The sequence below is a fragment of the Elephas maximus genome, chromosome X, assembly GCF_024166365.1.
Source record: "Elephas maximus indicus isolate mEleMax1 chromosome X, mEleMax1 primary haplotype, whole genome shotgun sequence".
Taxonomy (NCBI): domain Eukaryota; kingdom Metazoa; phylum Chordata; class Mammalia; order Proboscidea; family Elephantidae; genus Elephas; species Elephas maximus.
In genome coordinates, this window is record NC_064846.1 from 129190484 (window position 1) to 129204306 (window position 13823).

Below are 13823 nucleotides of genomic sequence, written 5' to 3' on the forward strand. Positions count from 1 at the left end.
ATGTCCAGAGTAGACAAATCTTTAGAGATGGAAAGCAGATTAGTGATTGCTGGAGGCTAGCAGAAGGGGGATAAGGAGGGTGACTGCTTAATGGGTACAGGGTTCACTTTGGGGTGATGAAAATGTTCTGGAATAGATAATGGTGATGGTTGCACAACATTGTGTATGTACTAAATGCCACTAATGGTAAATTTTATTCAATGTATATTTTACCACAATTTTAAAAATGGACTCTTCTACTTTTAAAAGGATTCCTAATTCTTTGTGAAGCCCATTAAAGTTTGACAGGGTGGGGTGAATCCTAAAGAAGGGGCACATGGCAAACGTAGGTCAAAGTGAGCAGCCATTTTGAGGTTTGCAAGATGAGGCCGGGACTCCCTGGTAGGGAGCTCTCGTGCAGGGAACTGCCTAGTGTACGTACATCAGCCACACTGGGAGCTGCTCCAAGGGCCCCTAGTACCCTGCATGACTGATAGCAGTTTTAAGTATGTGGTGCAGGTTGTTTGAAACACATAAAGACATGTGAAACTGTGGAATACTGAACTGTTTAAAACCCAAGCAGACAGAAACCCAGCAGATATAAATTTTAACTGCAATGAAGCCAAGGTAATTTCATTTTATCCAATGAAAAGGAAAATAAACTTTTATGACTTGGTGATGCTATACTAAGTTTAGTTAAAGGTGTGTGGAAAGTTTCTAGTCATTGCTACGACACATCATTTTTCTTTGTCCTTGGGAGTGTGCCACTTGCTCCTCTTCCCACTATTTTTTACCCTCAAAAGGAAGAAATTTTCGTGTTTTTTTTCCATGACAAAGAAAGTAATGTGTGATTATCATAAAGTTTCAGAAAAATTGGAAATATATAAAAAAGGAAAGATATCCTAGCAATCAGGGATAATGCTGTTGATATTTTGGCATGTGTCTTTTCTATCCTTTTTTCTATGAATATCTGTGTACCTGTATCTTCAGCTTAACTGGAATCATACTACACTTCTCAACATGAATCCCAATGAATATCGATCAATGTTATACTTCTAATATTTGCATAGTGGTTCATTTTATGGATGTGTCATGACTGATCATTCCGTGATCAGTATTCCAGATGCAGCCAGGAGCTTGCCTCCAATTGTTCCTCCATGATCATTTAGCCCTATGTCAGAGATGGTTGTTGACTTAAGTTTTCAGAAATTATCTTACCGATTTATGCTGGTCAATGATAGCTCTCAAAGCAGAGGTTGTTGTTTTTGTTAGTTGCTGTAGAGACAATTCTGACTCATGGTGACCCCATGTGTACAGATTGTCAGGCCCTTCTTCTGAGGCACCTCTGGGTGGGTTTAAATCACCCAACTTTTTGGCTAGTATTTGAGCACCTAACTGTTTGCACCACCCAGGGACTCCCCAAAGCAGAGGTAATGGACAGTAAAGGGTAATAAAACCAAAAAACCCAAACCCATTGCCATCAAGTTGATTCTGACTCATAGCAACCTTTTAAGACAGAGTAGAATGGCCCTATAGTGTTTCCAGGGAGCTCTTGGTTGATTCAAACTGCTGACCTTTCGGTTAGTATCTGTAGCTCTTAACTACTGTGCCACCAGGGCTCCAAAGTGTAATAATAACCCACTAACCCAAAGTGTAATAGAGGTATTAAAAAAAAAATCAGCTCACAGCCCACTGCCTTAGGACAAATATTGTATAATCCCAGTTACACAAAATATCTAGAATAGGCAAATGCATAGAGACCAAAATATATTTGAGGTAACCAGGGGCTGGGGAGAGAGGGGCATGGGGAATTACTGTTTAATAGTACTGAGTTTCTATTTTGGGTGAGGAATACATTTGGGAAATTGATAGTGGTGATGGTTGCACCATGTGATGAATGTAATTCGTGTCACTGAATTGTGCACTTAAAAATGGTTAAAATGGCAAATGTTATCATATATTTTACCACAATTGAATTTACAAAAAACAAAAAACCCCACTGGCTTACTTTCCCTGATTGAGCCCCACTCCATTCGGTCATTTGTCTTCTGTGTCCCAGCAGAAGAAGGATCAAGTAGTGGGCAGGAGCATGAGCTTTGGAGCCAGGCTACATGAGTTCATATTCTGTCTTTGCCACCTAGTAGCTGTGTGACATTGGGTGTATCACTTAACATTTCTGTGCCTCCATGTCCTCATCTCTAAAATGTGGATAACAACTAGGACCTACTTCCTTGGACAGATGAGACGATCCATGCTGAACATGCCAAACAGCACTCAACAAATGGTGGGGGTGATTATGACTATGACTCAGTTCATTCAAGAGGCCCTACCAGTTTGTGGCTTTGAGAACTGGTCTATATGCTTGGGCAGCCCAAATAGATTCTAGACGTGGGAAGTTCCAAATGCTAGAGTGCCTTTTATAGTGTTTTCAAATCAGCGAGCCCCCAGTCAATATTACTGATTGTCTGACCTCAACTGACTTGCTGCAATTATAGGGTCCTCAAAAAAAAAAAAATTTTTTTTTTCCTTCATTGAATATGGCCTTGGTGTTAGAAACGATGCCGGAGATCACATGATTGAATTTTGCAAGACCAATGACTTCATTGCAGATACCTTTTTTCACCAGTATAAACAGTGACTATATACACATGGACCTCACCAAACAGAACATGTAGGAATCAAATCAACTACATCTGTGGAAAGAGATGATGGAAAAGCTCAATATCATCAGTCAGGACAAGGCCAGGGGACAATTGCAGATCAGACCATCAATTACTCTTAAGCAAGTTCAAGTTGAAACTGAAGAAAATTAGAACAAGTAGATGAGAACCAAAGTACGACCTTGAGTATATCCCACTTGAATTTAGAGACCATCTAAAGAACAGATTTGACACATTGAATGCTAATGACCAGAGACCAGACGAGTTGTGGAGTGACATCAAGGACATAATACATGAAGAAAGCAAGAGGTCATTAAAAAGACAGGAAAAAAAGAAAAGACCTAAATGGATGTCAAAAGAGACTCTGAAACTTGTTCTTGAACGTCAAGTAGCTAAAGCAAAAGGAAAAAATCATGAAGTAAAAGAGCTGAACAGAAGATTTCAAATGGTGGCTCGAGAAGACAAAGTAAAGTATTATGATGGCATATGCAAAGAACTGGAGATAGCATTTCTCAAGCTAGATAGCATTTCTCAAGCTGAAAGAACTGAAGAAAAAATTCAAGCCTCAAGTTACAATAGCGAAGGATTCTGTGGGAAAAACATTAAACAATGGAGGAAGCATCAAAAGAAGATGTAAGGAATACACAGTCACTATACCAAAAAGAATTGCTTGATATTCAACCATTTCGGGAGGTAGCATATGATCGGGAACCGATGGTACTGAAGGAAGAAGTCCACGCTACATAGAAGACACTGGTGAAAAACAAGGCTCCAAGAATTGACAGAATACCAATTGAGATGTTTCAACAAATGGAGCAGCGCTGGAAGTGCCAAGAAATTTGGAAGACAGCTACCTGGCCAACCAACTGGAAGAAGTCCATATTTATGCCTATTCCTGAGAAAGGTGATCCAACCAAATGCAGAAATTATCAAACAATATCATTAATATCACATGCAAGCAAAATTTTGCTGAAGATCGTTCAAAAGCAGCTGCAGCAGTATATTGACAGGGAACTGCCAGAAATTCAAGCTGGATTTAGAAGAGGATGTGGAACCAGGGATATCATTGCTGATACCAGATGGATCATGGCTGAAAGCAGAGAATACCAGAAAGATGTTTACCTGTGTTTTTATTGACTATGCTAAGGCATTTGACTGTGTGGAGCATAACAAATTATGGATAACATTGTGGAGAACGGGAATTCTGGAACACTTAATTGTGCTCATGGGAATCTGTACATGAATCAAGAGGCAGTTTTTCGAACAGAACAAGGGGATACTTTGCGCTTTAAAGTCAGGAAAGGTGTGTGTCAGGGTTGTATCCTTTTACCGTACCTATTCATTCTGTATGCTGAGCAAATAATCTGAGAAGCTGGACTATATGAAGAAGAATACAGCATCAGGATTAGAGTAAGACTCATTAACAACCTGCGATATGCGGATGACACAACCTTGGTTGCTGAAAATGAAGAGTGCTTGAAACATTTACTGATGAAGATCAAAGACCACAGCCTTCAGTATGCATTATACCTCAACATAAAGAAAACAAAAATCCTCACAACTGGACCAGTAAGTAACATCATGATAAATGGAGAAAAGATTGAAGTTGTCAAGGATTTCATTTTACTTGGATCCACAATCAACACTCATGGAAGCAGCAGTCAGGAAATCAAAAGATGCATTGCATTGGGCAAATCTGCTGTTAAGAACCTCTTTAAAGTGTTGAAAAGCAAAGAAATCACCTTGAAGACGAAGGTGAGCCTGACCCAAGCTATGGTATTTTCTATCGCATCATACACATGTGAAAGTTGGGCAATGAATAAGGAAGACCGAAGAAGAATTGATGCCTTTGAATCGTGGAGTTGACAAAGAATATTGAATATACCTGGGACTGCCAAAAGAACGAACAAATCTGTCTTAGAAGAAGTACAACCAGAATGCTCCTGAGAAGCAAGGATGGCAAGACTGTGTCTCACATATATTGCACATGTTATCAGGAGGGATCATTCCCTGGAGAAGGACATCATGCTTGGTAAAGTAGAAGGTCAGTGAAAAAGGGGAAGACCCTCAACAAGATGGATTGACACCATGGATGCAACAGTGGGCTCAAGCATAGCAACAATTGTGAGGATGGTGCAGGACCAGGTAGTGTTTCGTTCTATGGTGTGAGCTGGAAATGACTCGATGGCACCTAACAACAACTTCATTGAATTTGGCCTTATTTCCCAATAAGAAAACAAAACAAAACCAGAAAGCCTGAAAAGTTGATGTAGGGGAAATATAGTTCCTTCACATAAGTCAGTATTATAGCTGTGGTCTATACTACACCCTATCTAAGGAAATTCTTTTTTTAATTGTACTTTAAGTAAAAGTTTACAGAGCACATTAGTTTCTCATTAAACAATTAATACACTTTTTTGTGTGCGTGTGTGATCTTGGTCACTGTCATGGATTGAATTGTGTACCACAGAAATATGTGTCGACTTGGTTAGGGCATGATTCCCAGTATTGTGTGGTTGTCCTCCATTTTGTGATATTCATATGTGTTATAAATCATAATTTCTGCCTGTGGTTAAAGAGGATTAGGGTGGGATGTAACACCCTTGCTCAGGTCTCATCCCTGATTCAATGTAAAGGGAGTTTCACTGGGGTGTGGCCTGTACCACCTTTTATCTTATAAGAGAGAAAAGGAAAGGGAAGCAAGCAGAGAGTTGGGGACCTCATACCCCCATGAAAGCAGTGCTGGGAGCAGAGCACATCCTTTGGAGCTGGGGTTCCTGTGCAGAGAAGCTCCTAGTCCAAGGGAAGATTGATGACAAGGACCTTCCTCCAGAGTCGACAGGGAAAGCCTTCCCCTGAAGCTAAAGCCCTGAATTCGGTTGTTAGCCTACTAGACTGAGAGAGAATAAATTTCTCTTTGTTGAAGCTATCCACTTGTGGTATTTCTGTTATAGCAGCACTAGAGACTAAGTTGCCAACCCTGCAATGTGTCAACACTCTCCCTTTCTCAACTTTGGGTTCCCCATTTCCATTCATCCACCTTTCCAGTCCCCTCCTGCCTTCTTGCCCCTGGACTAGTGTGCCCATTTAGTCTCCTATACATGATTGAACTACATGTATTATTGTTTGTTTTATGGGCCTATCTAACCTTTGGCTGAAGGGCGAACCTTAGTTAAAAGGGTGTCCGGGGGCTGTACTCTCGGGGTTTCTCCAGTCTCTGTTAGACCAGTAAGTCTGGTCTTTTTTTGTGAGTTGGAATTTTGTTCTACATTTTTCTCCAGCCCTGGCCAGGACTCTTCTACTGTGATCCCTGTCACAACAGTCAGGGGTGGTAGCCGGGCACCATCTAGTTGTGCTGGACTCAGTCTGGTGGTGGCTATGGTAGTTGTATTGCATTAGTTCTAAGGAAATTCTTGACTAGGAGAACCTGGAATTATTAAATGATTTTTTTAGTGGTAATGATGAGAAATATATAATGGAACTAAAAGCCCTTATCTTAAAAGACAAGTCTATAGCAGAAGTCTATAGCACTATACCTTTGTGGCATAGTGGTTAAGAGCTATGCCTGCTAACCAAAAGGTCAGCAGTTCGAATCCACCAGGCACTCTTTGGAAACTCTATGGGGCAGTTCTACTCTGTCCTATAGGGTCACTATGAGTTGGAACCGACTCGATAGCAATGAGTTTAGAGTTATAGCAGAACAATAAATAAAATCTTGTATTTCCTCCTTTATCCGGGATTCTTTGGTATGGAATTATTTCTGGTAAGTATATTATCTAAACAGTTAAAAGCTTATTAATTTAACCACCATAACAGTTTGCATTTAATGTAATTCTTTCTCGTACATACTTCATAGTTTATGGCATTAATACAAAGAATATATTCAAAACAATTCAGCCAATTTGTTAGGCTTTTGGTCCTCATTATTAATTTATTATTGTGTTTTTGTTTTTCTTTTAGTTCTGCTGAATAATCTCAGTGCCACAGCCCATGTAAAGGGCCATTCGCCCCCTCAGGACTCAGAGAGCTATATACCCTTACATAGCTCTTTTAACTGTTTTTCTCTCATTTGGTTCTCATTGCCAGGGTGTGCCAGTTTTTACTTTTTACTACAGAAATGTACTTGACTGCTTTCACTATCCTCTATCCCTGTCACCTTTTCTAATTTACTGATTTATAAATTTTATAACTTGTGAAACCAGAAACTCACGTTTGTTCCTGTTTTGTGTAAAGTAAGATTAATAGACACTAGATGAAGTCATGTACTTAGTGACAGATTTTTTGACCATCCAAGAACTTTCAAAATTTACTTTCCAGTTGAAGTTGGTTATCTAGAGTGGCAGAAGTTTGACACTGGACAAAAATGCCAATTTATTTATAAGCTACAGTGTTTATTGTTTTCTATTGTAGCATTGGTATCTTCCTGCTGCTCTAAAATTAAGTAGAGAAATTAAGTTAAAGAAAAATAATCACCTTTGCTCCATGCAGTTGGTAAAAATGTTGTAAAATGAGATTTGGATCTTTTTGATAAAACAAACAAAAACAAGCCCGTTGCCGTCGAGTTGATTCCGACTCATAGCAACCCTATAGGGCAGAGTAGAACTGCCCCATAGGGTTTCCAAGGAGTGCCTGGTGGATTTGAACTGCCAACATGTTGGTTAGCAGCTGTAGCTCTTTGATTAAAAGGAGAGGTAAAGTATTTTTATTACTTCATGAATGTTTTCCTATTTTTTTGACAGAGAAATAATGATGAGTATAACTGTTGGGAAACTCACAGACCATGAGGTTATAACCATTGCACGTCACTATCGTGCACTCGAGGACAAGGATCCACATGTGAATGTCTTAATTACAATGGCCCATGAACAGCTCAAGAAAAATCGTTTTGAGAATTTTGACAGACTGATTGCTACCTGCGTGTATGAAGATCGAGAAAAGTAAGCTTTTATTTAAAATTCAAACAAATCATTTATGTTTCCATGAAACCAGAGAAATGAAAGAATTTATATATATATTTTAAATAATTTTTATTGTGCTTTAAGTGGAAGTTTACAAACCAAGTCAGTCGGTCACATATAAGCTTATATACACCTTACTCTATACTCCCACTTACTCTCCCCCTAATGAGTCAGCCCGCTCCCTCCTTCCAGTCTCTCCTTTCGTGACGATTTTGCCAGTTTCTAACCCTCTCTACCCTCCTATCTCCCCTCTAGACAGGAGATGCCAACACAGTCTCAAGTGTCCACCTGATATAATTAGCTCACTCTTCATCAGCATCTCTCTCCTACCCACTGTCCAGTCCCTTTCATGTCTGATGAGTTGTCTTCAGGAATGGTTCCTGTCCTGGGCCAACAGAAGGTTTGGGGACCATGACTGCCGGGATTCCTCTAGTCTCAGTCAGACCATTAAGTGTGGTCTTTTTATGAGAATTTGGGGAAGGAATTTATATTTTATCAAAAAGGGCAAAAAGAAAATTGGCATTTCTCATCATACTCCATTATTTAGTAAAGCCATTTTAAATCCTTTCTGGAGAGTATCTGGGTATAAATATTTTATAGTGATGGTGAGCTGTGTTGATGGAATAGGGGAGGCCTTGTATCTTGAGAACAATATGGTGCCACCTTGCATTTTCTTTTCATTGGTTTCTAGAAACTTTCATCTGAAACACAGTAAATCAAGATGTTAGAAGGCTTAATTCTGAAATATCTTTTTCTTACATTGTTTGAGTGCCCACTGGGATTTATAAATGTGACTTTTATAATAAGCAGGACAGGGAATTTGCAACTAAAGTTTCTATAGAATTCCTTTGAAATTATTTTTCATCTTGAAAAAGATGAAGCTCAGCATAGTCTATTTCTAATACATTTATCACATGTGTGTTGAGCTTCCTTAAGTCAGTGTTATACAACTGAAACCACATTTTAATATGTTTTGGTGTTCATTTTACCTGCAGGCCTGATACAGTGGGGGACATATACTCATCTAGAAGTAAGAAAATCTTAGTTCTAACTCTGGCTTCTAATCTTGTGACTGCATGCCACTGCCATCTTCCTTCCCTCATCCCAAAACCTGAAGTCTTTACTCCAAGAGGCCAGCTGCATACCGTTTTTCAATATCTTTGAAGGTTACGTGTTGTTGTCATGCCATTGGTCGATTCTGACTCATAGCAACCCTATATGACAGAGTAGAACTGCCTCATAGGGTTTCCTAGGTTGTAATCTTTATGGAAGCAGATCACCAGGTCTTTTCTCCCATGGAGCCACTGGTGGGTTCAAACCGCCAGCCTTTTGGTTAGCAGCCAAGGGCTTAACCATTGCACGCCATCAGGGCTCTTTTGAAGATCCCATAGTTTATCTTAAACATGAACACTGATTTTTTTTTTCCTAATCTATAAACATGTCCTTGTTGATTTTTTATAAAGAAGGTATCTGTCCTTGAATCTGTGAGCCTCCCTAAACCTCCTGGAGCATGTGTACCCTGAGCTTTGCATTACCTTGGCCCTGCCTTCCACCCCAATGGTGCCCCTTCTTCAGGGTGAGAAGTGTGAGCTCTCTTTAGAATAACGGGGATGTTTGTTTGATCAGATAGCTCTGAGGTTCTTCCAGATCCAACAAGCTTTGAATCTAGACATAAACACTCTTGTCATTTTATAACCCCATTACAAAGAAACAAGCTCACTTTTTTCCCTGTTGGTTCTAATTTTTCCTGATACCCAGAAGAACATTTGTTGATTGGGATAAGTGTTCCTGTGCCCACAGCATGTTAGTAAAAATTATTCTTGAGCTTTTCCGGAGAAATCATCTGACAAAACTGAGGTTAATACCCCTACTGTGATTCCCAGGATTTGGGTCTAAGGAAAAGACCAGAAAAACACCCTCAAGTCATATCATACTTATGTTGGAGGCTCTAGATGCCTGTCAAATTAAGAGATGTTTTCAAATATCAGAATCATTTTTGACTAGTGGTCAAGAATGAAGATCGATTACTTAGAGCAACACTCATGGCAGCAGCCTTAATAGGCTGTACTATCCCTAACCACGAATTCTGAACCCTGACGGAAGGGCCTTTGTGAGGACAGAATCTGGTGATTTCTGAAATGGAGAAAGTTGGTGAAATGCAATATGATTGTTTTGCCTTACTGTGAATCCCAATACCAGTTTTCATGCTTATTTCCCTGTGCATGTTTTTAGGACTTATCTGTATTTTCTTTCCTATAACATGTAATTGTTAGTAGAGAGACACAAGGTGTGTAAAAGCCTACTTTCTTTCTTTTAATGCAGGAAAAATTTATTACCCAGTGAAGACATTAGAAGGCTGTGTAAGTCCTCCAGTTTACCTGTGAAGGAAGATCTTCTAGTATCCTTACTGTCCAGGTAAGCAAGAGCTCCATTCTGGATGGAGATTGTCCTGCATATTTTTCTTTTGGAGACTAGTCCTGGTTTTACATCTACCTGTAGTTACTCTTGACCTCTTGTGTTTTGATTATATTATTGATGACATGCCTCCATTTAAGTGTTACAAAAGGAGAAGTTAGTTGTGGTTTTAAATGTTAGAGAACAGAGCCTATCATGAATTATTTTTAACATTAATACACACATACAGGTTCCTGGAACAAAATGAAAGGAAAATGTACAACTTTGTTGGTTTTGAGGACATTAAATGTAAAATTCAGGGCAGGTTTCTCAAAGTATTTCCTGATGATTAAGACATATGATAAGAGGACCTAGTATTATTAGCACAGAGCTCTCTTCTGCTAGAGCACCAGATGTAAAGCATAGTTTATGATGTCCCAAAAGAAACTTCCAAAACACATCGTCTGTCCTGTTGAACCTAACTTTTGACTTCCTGGCACCACCCTCCCAGCCACCCAGACTTAAGACTCTGGTCATCTTTTATGCTTCCTATGGCATCAGCCCATCCCCTCCTCTTATTTATGTATCTTGATAATTCTGACATTTTGGACTGTGTTTTAGGCATTGTGTTTGTAGTTTACTTACATTACCTCATTTACTTTTGGAGAGCAACTTTGTGAGATCAGAACTCCTGTTCTTCCTGTCTTACACATGAAGATGCTGAGGTGTAGCAAGATAAAGTATTTTGCCCGAAGTCACATAGCCTAGAAGAAGAAGAGCTGTAACTTGACCCCTGATGCTTTTAAACACACATCTTCTGCCTAACTATTTTGAAGTATTGTCTATGAATAGCCAGTGGATTAGAACATCTTGACAGTTCTACCCACTTACTATCTGTCTTAGTTATCTAGTGCTGCTATAGCAGAAATACCACAAGTGAGTGGCTTTAACAAACAGAAATTTATTTTCTCACAGTTTAAGAGGCTAGAAGTCCAAATTCAGGGTGCTGGTTCTAGGGGAAGGCTTTCTCTTTCTTTTGGCTCTGAAGGAAGGTCTTTGTCCCTTGGAGTGTCTGCTCCTGGCCAGTCTTCATGTGGCTTGGCATCTCTCTTCCCCCATCCCTACTTCCTAGCTTGCTTGTTTAATGTCTTTTATATCTTGAAAGAGACTGACTCAAGATGTATCCTACATTAATTCTTCCTTGTTAATATAAAAAAATGGCAACCCATTCCCAAATGGCATAACCACAGGCAAAGAGTTTAGGATTTGCAACACATATTTTTGGGAGACATAATTCAATCCATAACACTATTGCTTATTGCTTTCTTCTCTCTGTTCCCACAATCATTACTCTTTGGTGTAACCCGTATTTCTTCTTGACTATTGCAAGGGCCTCCATGTTGGTCTTTCTTCTACAGGACTTTAAATTTTTAAATCCATCCTTACATATAGTAAGTAGCTAAGTATCTTCTAAAAGCACAGATGTCATTGTGTCATTTTTCTATTCACAAACCCATGATGTCCCTTTGTTTTCTAAGGAAGGACCAGACTCCTTAGCTTTGAACTGCTTCTCCGCTTTCTCTGTTGTGGAGCTTGGGGTGGTCAGCTGCAGCATTGCTCTCAAGCAAGGGCTGGAGTAGGAAATCCTCATCTGAGACAAAAGGGAGAAATCAAGGAACAGATAAAACTAAATCCCATGTAGGGAAACAGGGTTCAAGGTGTCAGGAGGGGAATTCAGAAGAGAACCAATCTAGTTGAATGTGTATGTGTATTGGGTTGACCTGGAGTAATTTTCTAGAAGGTATGCTCATTTACTTTTACTTGCTAGCAGCAGTGTAAGGTGTAGGTCATCCTAGTGTAAAGCACCTGGGATGAAGGCAGGCCTAGGAGCCTGAGCTCTTCACAGTTGGGACTTGAATCTATTGAATCACTCACAAAGCTCCTCTTCCTATTGCCAATAGTCCAGCCAAATGGGCCAGTTGACATTTCACACATATACCTGTGCCTTCCCACTTTTTTGCCTTTGCTGTTTATTCAGTAGGAAATAGCTTCCATTTTGTCTTCATCTGTTGAAAGTTTGCTCTTCCTTCAAGAACCGAGTTCAAGTAGCACCACATCCATGAAGTTCTCTTGGATTTGCTGGGCTGGCAGTAATTATCTCTTCCTGAGGACTCTCACAGCATGATTTATGTTTTGTCCCTTACCTGGTAATGAAGAGTTGTAACTTGACCTTTCTTTGATCCATTCAGATTCAGAGGCCTACTTCTAACCTGTTTGATTCACCTCCTATAAGCAAGCAGTGGGTTGTCATGTCTGGACGATTTTACTCCTACCTTTTCTCTTATATTCTTTACAAACATTTACTAGCTGTGTGGTCTTGTGCAAAATTTTTAACCTGCCTGAAACTCAGATTCCTCACCTCTGAATGAGATAACAATTCCTGCTTACTACTAGTTCTGAGGATTAACTGAGGTAATATAGGTAGAATACCCAGCATAGTGTCTGGCACTAAGAATTGATTTAGGACTAGGAGATAAGTTTAAGTCGGGGATCATAGACCACACACTCTGACTTAGAAATGAACCGGAAGAAACTTCTATCCTTCTCTACAGAGGAGGCCTTGTTTTTGAATACTTGGATCTGTCTTTCACACATTAAGCTATCTTCTGGTCAGGAAGCTGTGGATGTTTATTAGATTATCTCTTGATGGCCTCGAGGATGAGTTGTCCTGGGAAGTCTTATAATGTGGGAGCCTGGCCTCTGGAGGAACTAGATATTTCTTATCCAGTGCTGAGGCCACCAAGTCATCATCCCTTCAGTCTCTCAGCAGACTGTTTTGTCTTTGCCTTTAAGATTTGACACTAGAGGCAGAAAGACTAGTCTGCAACTTGCTTCAAAGTCATCTCAAACCACATTTGCCTCCAAGCCCAGCTTAGCTTTGAGGAGGTCATCCCTCTCAGCAGCTAAGCAGACCATGTGCAGTCTAAACTCAGCCTCTAATTGCACAGTGACCCTTCTCCACACTCAGGGGAAACTTCAGACTAATTAGATTAGAAAATATCTCATTCCCATTCCCCTCTCCTTCCAGTATGCCCTGCCATGATTTGGGTCGCATGCTTGGTGTTTTGCATCATCTCCGCAGATTCCTTTCAAAGACTGTCCTAATTCCTAATGGGCCCATCAGCCTGCAGCTTGCATTTATATTCTGCATTCTTATTGTTCCCCACAGACTCCACAGGGCTTTACAAAGCCTCAACCAGAGTCTCTTTCTGTGCAGCCCTCCTATGGCACGCTGAGCCAGAGCCTCTTCTGACGTCTGCAGCCTCCCAGGGGAGGCAGACATGGAGTTGATTTGATTTTGTACAATGCATATACTGCCCAGGGGTCGTTTTACCTGCCTGCGTCAGGAAGTCAACCCTTGGGATGGAGAAAGGCAGCTGTCGAGCAGTTGCCTAAATTTGCTTTGTGAATGCAGATCAGGATAGGAAAAGAAAGAGATGGCTCAAGGTTTGGACGCTTTCAGGCAGTGATTGTTACCTCCATTTTCCTCCTGACCCTGTGTGTTGCTACTAAAATTCCCCTTCTACTCCACTTACATTTTTCTTAGAATTCAGTTAGGCCTTTTCCTTATTAGCTCAACTCAAGCTGGAATCAGAACTTCAAAATCTTTTCATATCCAGTAACCCCAGCCCTCCATCAGCTCATGCTCTGGAAGCTGGTATGAGGTCACCTTCCTTGCCAAACAAATTCATTTCATTAATGCACAGAGCATCAGACTTAACTGTTCTACAGAGGCGTAACTATTGTCCATTAATAACAGGAGTGACACTTT

At 40.1% G+C, this 13823-nt stretch overlaps 1 protein-coding gene across 1 annotated transcript in view; it reads left to right on the top strand.

The window, feature by feature from the left end:
* EFHC2 (EF-hand domain containing 2) overlaps nt 1-13823 on the top strand; it is a 230156-nt gene that overhangs the window by 191986 nt on the left and 24347 nt on the right. Inside the window, exons 12-13 of the mRNA XM_049871277.1 lie at nt 7379-7576; nt 9920-10012. Of these exons, the coding sequence (XP_049727234.1) occupies nt 7379-7576; nt 9920-10012 (291 nt within the window). The remainder of the gene's footprint in view (nt 1-7378; nt 7577-9919; nt 10013-13823) is intronic.